We start from the raw sequence: 13086 nt of genomic DNA on the forward strand, positions 1-13086 counted from the left end.
TTTTCTTGCACTGAATCTATTTCTGTTACTCTTTTATTCTATCATGTTTAATACATTAAAAATGAGTATCATGAAAACGGTAACTAGCATACTACGTCAAAATGAAGTTGTCAAGTACAAGACCGACTCCTTCAAGTAGGTACGAAAAAAAGCTTTCATATCAAAGATAATCTCCTATCTATTTATTATATGATATCTATAAGACAAATAACACCAAAACAAAAGACAAACAAATATGTCGGGTAATAATAGGAATTTTTTAAATAAAAATAATTAACCTACAAAAAAGCTAGACATAATTTTGTGTTTATTTTTAAAAAATATCTGTCATCCGCGACTCCATCCGCGCGGAATTTAAAAAAATCTTAATACATCTATGCCAAATATCATCGAGATCCGTTGAGCCGTTCTGGAGATACCTTGCAGCAAACATACTACGAAATACATATTCTTTGATCCATCCGTCCACCCATCTAGGCATTCGCATTTATAATATTAAGTAAGATGGTCCAAAGAAATGTTCTGTATTACTTCAAAAATACTGTTAGATACTGTTTAGTTTTACACGTGTTAACCCTTTGATCGCCGCTGATGGATATTAGTGACGTAAACGTAGTTCTATGTTTTACCATGCTAGTTGACGTATGTTTAAGCTAAAATGTATTTGAATCACCGTCTAAATTTTTTAAATAATAAAAACAACAAATTCGTTTCTTTAGATAAGGCCCGTTGTATTTATGTTGTGTAAAATTACAGAAGAAACATAAGAATATGTTTGCTTTTTGTTAATAGAGGTAGAGAAGAACGTCTGCGTGACAGTTGACATACTGGTGACAATTTATACTTATTTGCTCTTTGGCTGACACTGTTAAGTTGACAGAAATTGATCGATGACCCATGACATTGTCATATCATGTATTATTTGTTTGTCAAATGTTAATGTTGATATGATACATAGCAGTTAAACGATTATATCTTGGTTATTTTTTATAAATTAACTTTTTTTATAAATTATTAAAATGCTAGATGAGAACTGTAAATCTTCTCGGGTGGTACATTTTTATTCCATCCGGAGAAATTTTCTCCTTTCACGATTTGCAGCTTATTGATTTATTCACCCAAAGAAAATTAAGCATGCTTTTGAATAAGATTTGCTCTATTTGCCATTAACTTTAGCAAACTAATGAAAAAGCAAAAAAAATCATGTAAAATTTATGTAAATTTGATGAGAGAAGTTACACGCCAACTCGTAAAATATTACTGGTGTGTATTATAAACACAATCATGGCTATTATTAATTGGCGGTTTCAATGGAGAGGAATATCTCCGAATATAAAGTAAGCTACTGTTATATTTAGTAAATGTAAAGGTAATGTTTAGAGCTTCTCACAGGTTTTTTATCTTTCATTTTAGAAAGTACATAATATGGAAGTTAGCTCAGATAAGGTTGACAATACAGTCTCTAACATACAATGAACATATGAGCCAAAGTTATGTGATTGACTGTTTACTAGAGCCAATATTTTGGATAGTAGACAACTTTGCTGGTAATCTAGGACAAGTAAGTCTTGTTCAGTGTACATTCTCTTTATTATAAGGCCTTTCTTGCTATCCATAGTCTCAAACAGCTATTTTCCTCCAGCACAGGTTTTCTCCATAAGTTATCATACTTTACTTGAAAAGACCCAAACAAAAGTAAAAAAAAACTCACACCCATTAAGTTTCCCTTTTGGCAGGTTAATCTATATACCTATTTATTTTTCATGTATTTTTTAAAATTAAATAAGTTAGTGCTTGACCACGATCCCACTTGATGTGAAGTGATGATGATATTTCTTTTAACTATGTAACAATTTTATGTCAAGACTAGCTTTTGCTCACAACATGGTCTGTGAAGAATTAAAAAATAAGGGTGAAGTACCTTGTGTTGGAGACTATGTTCTATATCTGTGCCAAATTTTAATAAGATTTTTTGAACCTTTGCAGAGTTATAGAGGAAACATGTAAATCAAATTCTATGGGAACCATATTCGTTTCCGGGATCATAGGTAGCCTATGTGTTCTTCCAGACTGTGTTCTACATTATGGAAATACCTTCTAACAAACATCCATCCATACATTCAAATATTGGCATTTATATTAGTTACAGTAAGATTTACATGTTTCAGGTGTTTGTATTCTGTGTAAGTGTATTGACAGCAGCTGTTGTCTTTATTGCATATTGGATTGGTTTGCCATTTTGGTGGCAACGGGATCCTTATACTACAATTTTTCTAGTACTAATGGGTAATTGGCTATTACTTAACATAATATTTCATTATTATAAAGGAGTTACTACTTCCCCTGGTTATCCCCCTCATGTAAGTATTAATAAATAGTGTAAGCAACCAACATAAGTTGAGTTGGAATATTAAAAATAGTTTAGAGTGATTAAATATATTTTTAAGGGCACAATGATATCCGAAGCGGCTAGTATTTGTAAGAAATGTATATCACCGAAGCCGCCACGTACCCACCACTGCTCCGTTTGTGACCGATGCATCCTTGCAATGGACCACCACTGTCCTTGGCTTAACAACTGTGTTGGGTATTACAATGCTCGACATTTCTTTCTATATATGGTGTACATGGTTGCTGGAGTATCTTTTGTAATAATATTTGGTTTTGAAATCGGATTCCAAGTACTATGGTTGTATGATCCAAGTAAGTAATGTTAAATACCATAAAAATCTACATTGTCATTTGTAACCATTTTTTTGGTTTTTTTAGACTTAAAAAAATCTAATTCACACATTAATCTGTCAAATCTATATGAAAACTTGATTTTTACTGGTGCTGAACATATGCCCGAAAATCATATTTTAATTGTAATCATTGAAATCTATTACTGAAAAACAAATTTGAATTCCTTTACACAGTTTCTGTGATCAGTTTTATCCTTGTAACAATATTATTTTATTGCAGGTGCTAACATCCCACATAATGATCCCGATTTAATTGGTCATCCGGTCCGGATCAATCAAACGGGTGCTTTGATACCCATCAAAGACATTGTAGAGTATGATTCCGTTAACTTCCCAAGGGAACACAACCTACCTGTACCTATTACATCAGAATTACAGCTTATTAGTAGTGATCCATGGAAACGGAAAGCGGTTATATTTATGGCAGTAACTTGTTTGTCGGTATTTTTTGCATTAGGTACTTTGGTTATATGGCATGGTAAGAATATAAGTCGAGGAGAGACAAGCATTGAAAGCCATATAAATGCAAAATTACGGAAGACACCCAGAAACGTTTATAGAAACCCGTATAACTTTGGTAGAAGAAAGAATTGGAAATTATTTCTTGGGTTGATTCAAGGTAGAACTTTTATTAGGCATATTTTATTACCTTCTGGTCACAAACCATCTGGCACTGGATTAACATGGCATACCATACATAATGTTATGGAAGACTGGCCGTAGAAGTTTTATAGAATTTATTACACTTAGTTTTGAACTTTTAATAAAAATACTTCCAGTTGTGTATTTATATTCCCTTAGATATTTAAGAAATAACATAATAAGGTTAAATATTTAATCATTGATACCAAAAGACATTTGATTGACAATATAATTTTAGAAAAGTTAAATTAATATATTCAAATAAGTTTTGTGAATAGCTTGTAAGCTGAATTTTTGTAAGTCGCACGAGATTTAAATAGTCGAATTGCATTTGGCACCACTCATATAATTTCAAGAAGATTGCATACAACTATTCATTTTTTTACTTTAAATTAGTATTGACTTGTACTTTACAAAAAGAGACTGGTGGTGAAAAAAGAAAGGAAGATATCAGGACTAAACCATCACCATGAATCTGATTTTAGAGGAAAGTTTACAGATTTGTATTTGGTAAATAAAATAGTACGTGAAATGAAACTCCAAATGACTTTTAATATATATAGTAAGCTAAATAAATCATCTAAATTATATTTATAGTTTATTATTTTCTATCATAGTAACTAAGTACATAATGGTTAACCATTCAGCATACATTTTTTATAATGTTTATATGTTAGTACATACTCGTAGCTTAATCTATAACAATGTTGCTAATATATGGATAACCATTTAACAATAAATTTTCATTAACTGAAATTTAATCTATATTGCACCGTTTTTTTTCTATTTAAATGTTAGTAATAACAATTACATGTTTAAAAAGCGATAGATTATTTTTACGCATCTGGAAGACTAAACGATGTAAAATTTTAATTTACGTTATAAATAAATTATAACAAATTTAATGTGACATAGTGGGCGGCTTCTAGTATAACGTAGCAACGCTACGAAAAGTTACGCACCCCTGCATTTCCCAATGACGTTGCGTTAGTTTTGTTTATATTTGGAATGGTTGCTCGTTAGCCGAATAAGTATTAATATCGTTAATGTAAATAATAGTTTAGTACTGTAATCTACTAATCTAATATCACCATACTGTTTAGTGCAGTGGGTTTCCATTGCGGTAAGATTTAGTATCATATATTGTTTTTTAAGTAATTGAAACAGATATTGTTGCAGGGAAACCCACTTTAAACTAAAAGATATTATATTGACTAGATTGTACAGAATAATATGTAAATAAACCTAAACGTCAACTATCAACATCAAAAAAATATTAAGAGACTAGAATTTACTCTTTCTATTACATACTTATATAATACATGATTGATATTTGGAGATAGATTATATTGAATATCTAGGAGTAAAAAGTTCAAGCGTACAAAAATTTAGTTTAGTTATGAGCGTATTGCAAGTTCTCCGAGCTAAGAGCAAGAGACGTGAGGACGCTTCGACGTTGAGGGTTTACACCGAGATTTTCCCAATTTATCCAAGACAGGCGGGCAGTCAGATCTATGAACAACAAACATTAACACACATAATTGATATAATTAAACATTGAAGAAGTTAAAACACATGCTGAAATATGTGGCGATAAATTTAATAATAAATGGTCTATTGCTATACAGAACGTTTTATTCCATTTATCTTTAACGTTTTCGTACCTTGAATCAGATATTTGCTTTCTAAAGCGTGGAAAGTTCTAGTAATGGATATGAAAATAGCATGCATTATACTTGAAAGTGAAATTCGAGCCTTTTGTCCATTTGATCAAGCAGATTATAACCTTACCGCTTGTATTCCAATGTGCACGATCGGCCTTGATTTCGCCACGGAGACATTTCTCTACGTAGGTCAAAGGATCGTAATCGGCGTCTAAGACCTATAGGAAAAAAAAAGTCAATAATATTATAATGACCTAATCTTAATTTTAACAATACAAAAAACCAACTGACAGGCTCTAATAGGAAAATAGCACCTATTGGGTGCTTTTTGAAAAACATTTTTTTTAAAATTTAAACTAAGTAAAATCAAATGTTTAATGTAACACTTTCTAATTTCACAATTTACTCGAAAACATCGAAAAAATGTACGTGTTATAAACGCTGTACACTCCGGGTTATAAGACGAATTGAATGACACCTCACTAGTGAAAATCGTTTAGGCTCTAGGCTGTTACAATTAAATTTACATGCATACAAACTGCAGCTTTTGGTAACTCTAATAAATATCTAAATGATAATAGTAAAACAGTAACCTCTCTCAACAAGGCTATGTATGCGATGGCTAAGCGCAGTGTATCGATCTTGCTAAGTCGCTTCTCATACGGGAAAGTCGGTACATGGACACGCAGTTCGTCGAACGCCGAGTTTATACTGCTAAAATCACAACAAAACAACACCGTTTTAGCAAATGAAATGGCTACAAAACTTAAAATAGTTCAAACCCATGTTAGGATTATTTCTTAAATTGGCCTCTAATATTTAGTTAATGTAGTCGCTATTGAAAATAGGTATTGAGTGTAGTATATTAGTAGTTATTGGTAGTTGTCGACTGACCAACTTACTGATATAAGGCCGTTTCAATTACCTTCATCACAATATGAGAATGAACTTGATTTCTTTTAAACAAAAGTAGGTCGACTTTCTTCAACTGTTTATTACTGACCATAAGACCTAATATTAGTAACTGTGAGATAGCGATACATTTATTACAGCTAAAGGCATTTGTACACTGACAGCTTCAAGCGGCGCACTACCGGCAGTTTTCTTTAGCGGCAACATTGCCGTTGAAGTCGCTGCTGCTTGAAGTTATCTGTGTACAGCTGTCCTGAATAGATTGATGCAAAAATGAAAAGGGCTACCCATTGGGGCCGGACCTCAGCATGCGGCGGCGCTCCCGCACATTCGCCGCGGCTCTCTGGACGCGATACGGGGACCCGCCACACTGGTACTCCGGCTCCACGTTCGCATCCAGCAACGCTTCTGTAACAAATGCGTCTCTTAATGCAACCATTCAGTAGTCCACTGTAGATGTCAGCTTCACAATGTTATTACTTATTTACTAAGTACTGCCTCCCGATTCTCGACTACTTTTTATAACGAAAATAATTAGTACATGACATGTGGCGGCTAGACCATGTGGGATCCCACGATCAAGCGATCACATATAAATGGGAGACATTATTTTGTTTATATAACTACTAGCTGTCGCCCGCAATACCATCCGCGTGGCATTAAAAAATCGTATTATGTAGCATATGTGTTCTTCCAGACTATGTTCTACATCTGCGCCAAATTTCATCACGATCTGTTGAGTTGTTCCGGAGATATCACATCCACAAACACCCATCCATCCATCCATCTAAACTTTCACATTTATAATATTAGTAAGAGTAAGATGGTTTAAGCCTAAGTTGGGAACAGCGTACTTAAATGTACAATATACAAAGTGGTATGAAAATATGTTAGCTATTCCCGTCGGGTTTTGAACGTGAATTACATCAACGTTTTCAGTATATTTATTTAATACAAAAATATTTAAATTATAAAATTTCAACAGATCCATAAAATATTTTCAATTCAACAAACATTGGTGGTGTTGTTCATTGCGACTTTATAGTGCGATATTCATACTCATGCAAACGCGTTCGACATTGATGGATAAATCGGCTACAGTCAAACTATTGGAAAACATTTTATACTCCGAATTCAATTACAAGTTCAAAACAACAACACTGTTACTCAGACAGTAATATTTATATCTTTTGTCATTTATAGATCTCCTATGATTAAAGTTAAGAAATCTCTAGGCCTTTCTTCTTTAAGACATTTTAAATGCAACCTAAAGAAGCTGGTATTCCTTTTTTCGTTTATCCATTCATAGTTAAGTTATACAGGGTAATTTTTATACCACAAACATATTCAATAATAGTGCATAAATTTCATAACAGATGATAGATTTATTAGCCAGAACCCTTCGCGACTATCCTTAAAACATCTAAACAAATTTTCATTGCAATCTACTCGTAATAAGATGTTACAAACACTTTACTGAAAGCGTAATTCCTCGGACTCAGGCTTATAGCACGCACCTTTAAAACAGTTTCACATTTTGTATTTAAAATTCTGCCTATGATATGCATATTATATGGAGTAAATGACAATTATTTCGCTTTCCCTATTATTAATAAATTATTTGTACGCAAAGTTAAATTGATTGTTCGATTCGAAAATTAATTTAGACGATATTCTTAAAAATGTAACTACTGCCTGTTAAAATTAATTTGTTTCAAATTGACTAGTAATCAATGTTTTTTTCCCCTAGCATTATATTATGTCTTTTTTCATAATTCGATTGACTTTCGATAATCATAATTTAGCCTACCTGTCCTTATTTATTCTATAGATAAGAATTTAAGACTGTATTATACCTGTATGCATTTGCCTCGTGTGTTGGTGAACGTATGCCGCTAAAGGCGGCAGCTGGAGTCGGCTTCGGGCAGCGGCATAGACACACGATGGCAGCTCCGTAGTCACCGAACTACCTTCCTCGTCAGACCCATCCGGGTAAGAAAACTTCAAACCGCTGTAGTCTAAATGTCGATTGTCACTGGGGAAATAAAAATTAAATTAAAATACGAATGTTGTATTTGAATTAAATTAAAAGTGCAGTACAGTTATGTAAGGAAAAAAGAAAAACATATTTTTGAGTTGTAGAAACTTACTTGAGAGACGGTGACGTAGACGAATCAGCAATTTGAGTTCTTGCTCCGGACATCATGAATGAATACTACTGCTAATGGTACTCACTTAATAAAAGGTACCAAAGGATACACTTCAGCCAGTAACCTGAAATATACTGAGGAAGATTTGCCAGTGAAATAAATTTATACCCCACGGGTTCTGTATTTTGTTGCGTATGTTGTGGTGGTGTGTTTTGGGGTGGGTAGCGGAGTTAATAGATTTTAGAGTCTATTAATACGAAATAGCGCACATTTTACGGTACCACATTGCGGGTTAGTGTGCTTTTGAGTCTCCCTGCCCCCGTGGAGGGGCGGTTCGCTTAATATTAAGGCGTAAAGGGGCTGGGCCACCGAACGATTTTGTGGTAGAACAGAGGAAATGTTATTTTGCTTTCATGTTGAAAATAAACAATATCGTAAGTGTTTTAGGTTCGTTGTTCTAGTATATTTATATGAAAGTGATAAAAAACAGATTTGGCTTTGATATATTTATTATTATTTCTTATATATATACCTTATTTTTTTTAAATAACTTTATAATATGTATACAGTACTCTATACGTATTCTAAAACGTGTTAAAAACATATAAGTATTAAGGCGACTTTCGAATGTCGTAACACCTGTACAAAAACATATTGTTATCTGTACATTTTGCAAAAAGAATGGGAGAGTCGACAATTTGTTTTAGTACAGAAATTTCGGCAGTGGTCACTTGCGTAATATTGAGTTTTTCGTTACATTAAGCGATCAAATTATGATTAACAAAGCAATGTGTGCGATCGAACGATCAAATTATGAATTAAAAAACTATATGCGCTCTGTTAGGCGCATTGTCCTTTTAAACATGATGCAATCATTGCATGTTTATCATTATAATATTTTATTATATTTACTGCTACCTATTTAAATCGAATAATTTATTTTTCAAACTCCATTTTTTTAGTAACGTCTCCTAAATTTCCGTTGCGACGTTTTTTCAGTCTATCAATTTGTTTTGTCTGCTCTGGTAGAGACGGTGGATCAATGCCGAACACTCTCTCTCATTGGACGACTCTCGACTGCATCTGACAGTTGGAAAACATATACCTCCGTTTAAGAGGCTGCCCAGCACCCTTGGAAACTCCAATAAAATTTCTCCCCAGGACGTCCGTCTTCAGAAATATGGTTGCCTTAAAATAATCTTATCATATTTTTATTATTCTACTCGTAGCTGAAATCGTTACAAGAATTACAAAGTTAACATGTAGATATGATAATGTGATGGAATAGTGCAATCAGTTTCAAATGCAATGCAAACTATGCAATAAAAAAGTTAAACTAAAAACATTTAGTGCATGTTTCAATCTTATATTTAACAACTATGATATTTCATTATAATCATCGGTTTAGAAGAAGGCGAATAGATTGATTAACTTCCTAAAAGAATAACGGACCATTCCGTTCTCAAATGTCACAGAGTAAAAATTAACAGAAGTCTTTTGTGAATATTAGATTACTGGCTATTCGCGCGGAAATAAGAAAAATACTTAGTAATTAGTAGAAGCCTACGTGTTCGTCCAGACTATGTTCTACATCTATGCCAAATTTCATCAAGATCCGTTGAACCATTCTGTAGATAAACATTCGCATTTATAATATTAGTATGATATTATAAATTACAAAGTTTTTGACATACATGCATAGATTTTTATATGATTTTTTCAGTTAACCATCACTTAAGTTGCAATTATATAAATACCGGCGGTTCCAATGGATTGCTGGTTTGCACGTTTTCTTTAGGTGTGATTAAAAATAACACACAATAGAAAACGATAAATATCGCAGAACATAGCTTCCACGGTAATCAGAGGTGATTTTTATTTTTAATTTACAACCTAGATTTTAAATTACATTATATTATGTGAAAGTTCACATGATTTTGAGTGACTGCAACTCAAAGTTATCTGAAAGAAAAGAGTTTTAAATGTCTTATAGAAAATACCATATCTCATAAATTGTTCGTCGTTGTGTTTTTTTATTTTTTATTATTCAACGATTTGAAAAACGAGCAGAAAACTAAATAAGATTGGCTCTAGTAAATATATAAAGCCAATATTTAAAAAATTGCCAATAGAGGGGTGCTTAAATGCTTAGTGTACTTCATTTGTTACTAACAGCTACGCTACAATTTTCATCGTTTCGTCTACAAATTAGCGTAGCGCCCTAACGGTAAACAAGTAATTCGCGCAACGACTATAATTTGGTGCTAATTCCCGTTCGGAAGTCGTGGCCGGGTTGACCCCTGTAATTGATTTGTCGCGGCGAGTGACTGCCGGGGACGGTGGACGTGCGACTGTCGTGGCACGCGGCTGCCGTGCGCCAGTCCCGCGACCGACACGCGGCACGACCACGCCCTCTTTGAACGCGTTTGATAGTTTTTCGTGTGAGAGCCCTTGTCGGTTTACGCCGAGTGCCTCGTCAACCAACGCAGATGTTAATGTGAAGTGATTTACTGAATATGTTTGCATTGAATTGCTTTTTGACGATGTCTGTTTGTAATGTAGGTACGCACTTATCTGATTGCTATCTTGTAGCCATGTTGAAATATTTCCTACTAATTGTACGTTGTTCGAATAGTCTTACAAATTTTTAGCCAAATTCGGTTTTTACTGTTTCGCAAGTTACAAACTTTTATATCAACAACTCGCTTACATGGCTGCCTTAAAATGAAATTTCACAATGTAACTTTCTTGACTTGGGCAACTGTTTCAAAGTTTCCATGTTTCCTAATATAGCTACGAAGGATTTTTTACAAAAGAATCCTGCGTTGTTCGTGGAAAAATTTTAAAGGGCAAGCGGTCTGATGTTGCGTAAATGACTGAGAGATTGGGAAATTCTGCTTCAAATGTAAGAAGCAGAGTAGACTTTCTCAAAATTTATTTCAGAGCTAGCTAAATTTAATTTCACATAGGAATTAATTAAAATTCAAAACCAAGAGTCTATAGTCCTCGGCGTTCGTCGGTAGGTTTTTGGTTAATTTATTTATTTGCGTGCATATGCCGATTCGGGATTATCCTTGGAGTGCACGTGGTTCGACTTCCTTTGTATCGGGGCCAGGGAGGCGCAGTCGCGGCGGTGGAGCCCTAGCTGTGGAGCCCAGCGCCACGCGGCAGGCACGCGCCGATCAAAGTACCCGGAACATATTCCGACGCCTACCACTGAAAATGTTTTTTTGACTGCACTTAATTAATACATGTCGTGGTACAGTTATAAACACTGTTATTTTTATTTTTGGAGCAATTCAGATTCCTACTTAACACATTTTTTTATTTTCATTTAAATACAGGTATTCAATATGTAGTTACAATACGTAGAAGTAATATTTTACAGTTTCGTGTTGAAGGTAGTGTGCATGTTGGAACTATAATAAAAAATAAAAACCCATTCATTAAATGTAACGTTACAGGCCGTTAATTAAGTTGTTTTATAATTTCATTTTAAGAAAATCATAAGCTTTATCTGAAGTTAGATAAAAATTATTTCCTATTTTTCATATATAACACGGGTCGACATGAAATTTAACTTTGATTGCAAAGCATAAAATTTCGGTAGTTTAGGTCGTAATTAGACGGAAAAATAATATATGGCATGAAAATCTTTGTTTTTGTGCTTAGGAGACTAATTGATCGAAATTTTTAAAAATCTCGGATTTTAATTTTTGATTGAAAATAAAACTATTGAAATAAAAATGTTTATTATTTTTATTAAGTTTTACTATCAAATTAGCTTACAGAAAAGTGGAAAATAACTTAAAAGTGCACACTTTTACTTTTTCTTTTATGTTCATAGCTACTTTCTCTCAATAAACCCCAAATATAGTCGCCCATCATGTTTTCATTGTATTGGCCTTGATAGCGTTGTTCAAAATTCATGTTGTCCTGATGGAAACGTTCTCCTTGCTCTTCGGAATAGGCTCCCATATTGTTTTTAAATTTATCCAAATGAGCATGCAGCATATGTACTTTTAATGACATCCTGCAGCCCATGGCCTTAAAATTTGTAAGCATATCCTAAACCAACTTTTCGTAGTTTTCAGCTTTATTATTTCCTAAAAATCCAGAAACTACTGCTTTAAAACTGTTCCAACTTGCTTTTTGAGTACGATTCAGCAACGTTGGAAATTTTTCATCAGCGAAAATCTGTCTTATTTGCGGACCAACAAAAACCCCAGCTTTAACCTTTGCTTCCGATAACTTCGGAAAAAATTTATTATAACTATCACAAAAGCAAACTTTATACCGAAAAAAGGTATTTTCTTTTCGTTTTTGTGCATAACTAACTGGAAAATAATAGTATAAACTTTAGGACAAAGAACGAAAATTTTTTTGTAGAGTCGTGTAATCAATTAAAATGTTATACATATACATTTTTCTTATGTTAAAAACCCTATATTATAATAAGTAATTAGTATTTTGCAAATCAAGACAAAAATAAAAAAATAGTCTCAACGATTTATCAATAGAGCGTAAACTAAATCGTTTTCTTTTATCGTCCGACCCCAACCCGTATTTGTCTGTATGTTTGTTGTATTTAAGCATTTATTATACGCAATTATTAACAAGTCGTCGGCAGGCTCGTTCACTTCTATTGTATCCAGTGATTCCCAAATAGCAGTTTTATACTACTTTAATATTAAGGAGATATTTTGTAGTAAGTTAGTGAAGGAATATTTGTTAGAATGTTTAAAATGTATCTTTATAGTTCAGAAATCTACATGAGAATTTAAACATTATAAAAGGTGAATAGTTTAAGTATAAAAGGTGTATGGTGTATTATATTTACATTGTAAGTGTATATTTGAATATGTACGTACTACAAAAATAGAGAATTTTTTACTCATGTCAAAATACTTAATATTTCTAAAATTGTCTTTCTAAAAATATAAATGCGAATGTTTAGATGGATGGATGAATGGA

At 33.1% G+C, this 13086-nt stretch overlaps 2 protein-coding genes across 2 annotated transcripts; one reads left to right on the forward strand and one right to left on the reverse strand.

The window, feature by feature from the left end:
- Window positions 1–1002: 1002 nt before the first annotated feature.
- Window positions 1003–3486, forward strand: LOC106719896 (palmitoyltransferase ZDHHC16). Its single transcript, XM_014514371.2, has 5 exons — window positions 1003–1337; window positions 1414–1561; window positions 2169–2360; window positions 2448–2703; window positions 2965–3486. Exons 1-5 carry the CDS (start codon window positions 1285–1287, stop codon window positions 3465–3467), a joined length of 1152 nt encoding a protein of 383 aa, XP_014369857.2. The 5' UTR covers window positions 1003–1284; the 3' UTR covers window positions 3468–3486.
- Window positions 3487–4726: 1240 nt separating this feature from the next.
- Window positions 4727–8165, reverse strand: LOC106719967 (helix-loop-helix protein 6). Its single transcript, XM_014514463.2, has 6 exons — window positions 8113–8165; window positions 7819–7997; window positions 6250–6370; window positions 5644–5764; window positions 5178–5268; window positions 4727–4898 (listed from the first exon to the last, which is right to left on the reverse strand). The coding sequence occupies exons 1-6, from the start codon at window positions 8163–8165 to the stop codon at window positions 4780–4782; spliced, it is 684 nt and encodes a 227-aa protein (XP_014369949.2). The 3' UTR covers window positions 4727–4779.
- Between the last annotated feature and the right edge of the window lie 4921 nt (window positions 8166–13086).

Source organism: Papilio machaon, chromosome Z, assembly GCF_912999745.1.
Source record: "Papilio machaon chromosome Z, ilPapMach1.1, whole genome shotgun sequence".
NCBI classification, from domain to species: Eukaryota; Metazoa; Arthropoda; class Insecta; order Lepidoptera; family Papilionidae; genus Papilio; species Papilio machaon.

Excerpts from the sequence above, each read along its gene's own strand:
- LOC106719896 (XM_014514371.2), top strand. The coding sequence starts at position 1,285 with ATGGCTATTATTAATTGGCGGTTTCAATGGAGAGGAATATCTCCGAAT. Across the intron at positions 1,562-2,168 it reads TTGCTGGTAATCTAGGACAA|GTGTTTGTATTCTGTGTAAG; the intron begins GTAAGTCTTGTT and ends TACATGTTTCAG. Across the intron at positions 2,361-2,447 it reads CCCCTGGTTATCCCCCTCAT|GGCACAATGATATCCGAAGC; the intron begins GTAAGTATTAAT and ends TATATTTTTAAG.
- LOC106719967 (XM_014514463.2), bottom strand. The coding sequence starts at position 8,165 with ATGTCCGGAGCAAGAACTCAAATTGCTGATTCGTCTACGTCACCGTCT. Across the intron at positions 7,998-8,112 it reads TCTACGTCACCGTCTCTCAA|TGACAATCGACATTTAGACT; the intron begins GTAAGTTTCTAC and ends TTATTTCCCCAG. Across the intron at positions 5,269-5,643 it reads ACATAGCCTTGTTGAGAGAG|GTCTTAGACGCCGATTACGA; the intron begins GTTACTGTTTTA and ends TTTTTCCTATAG.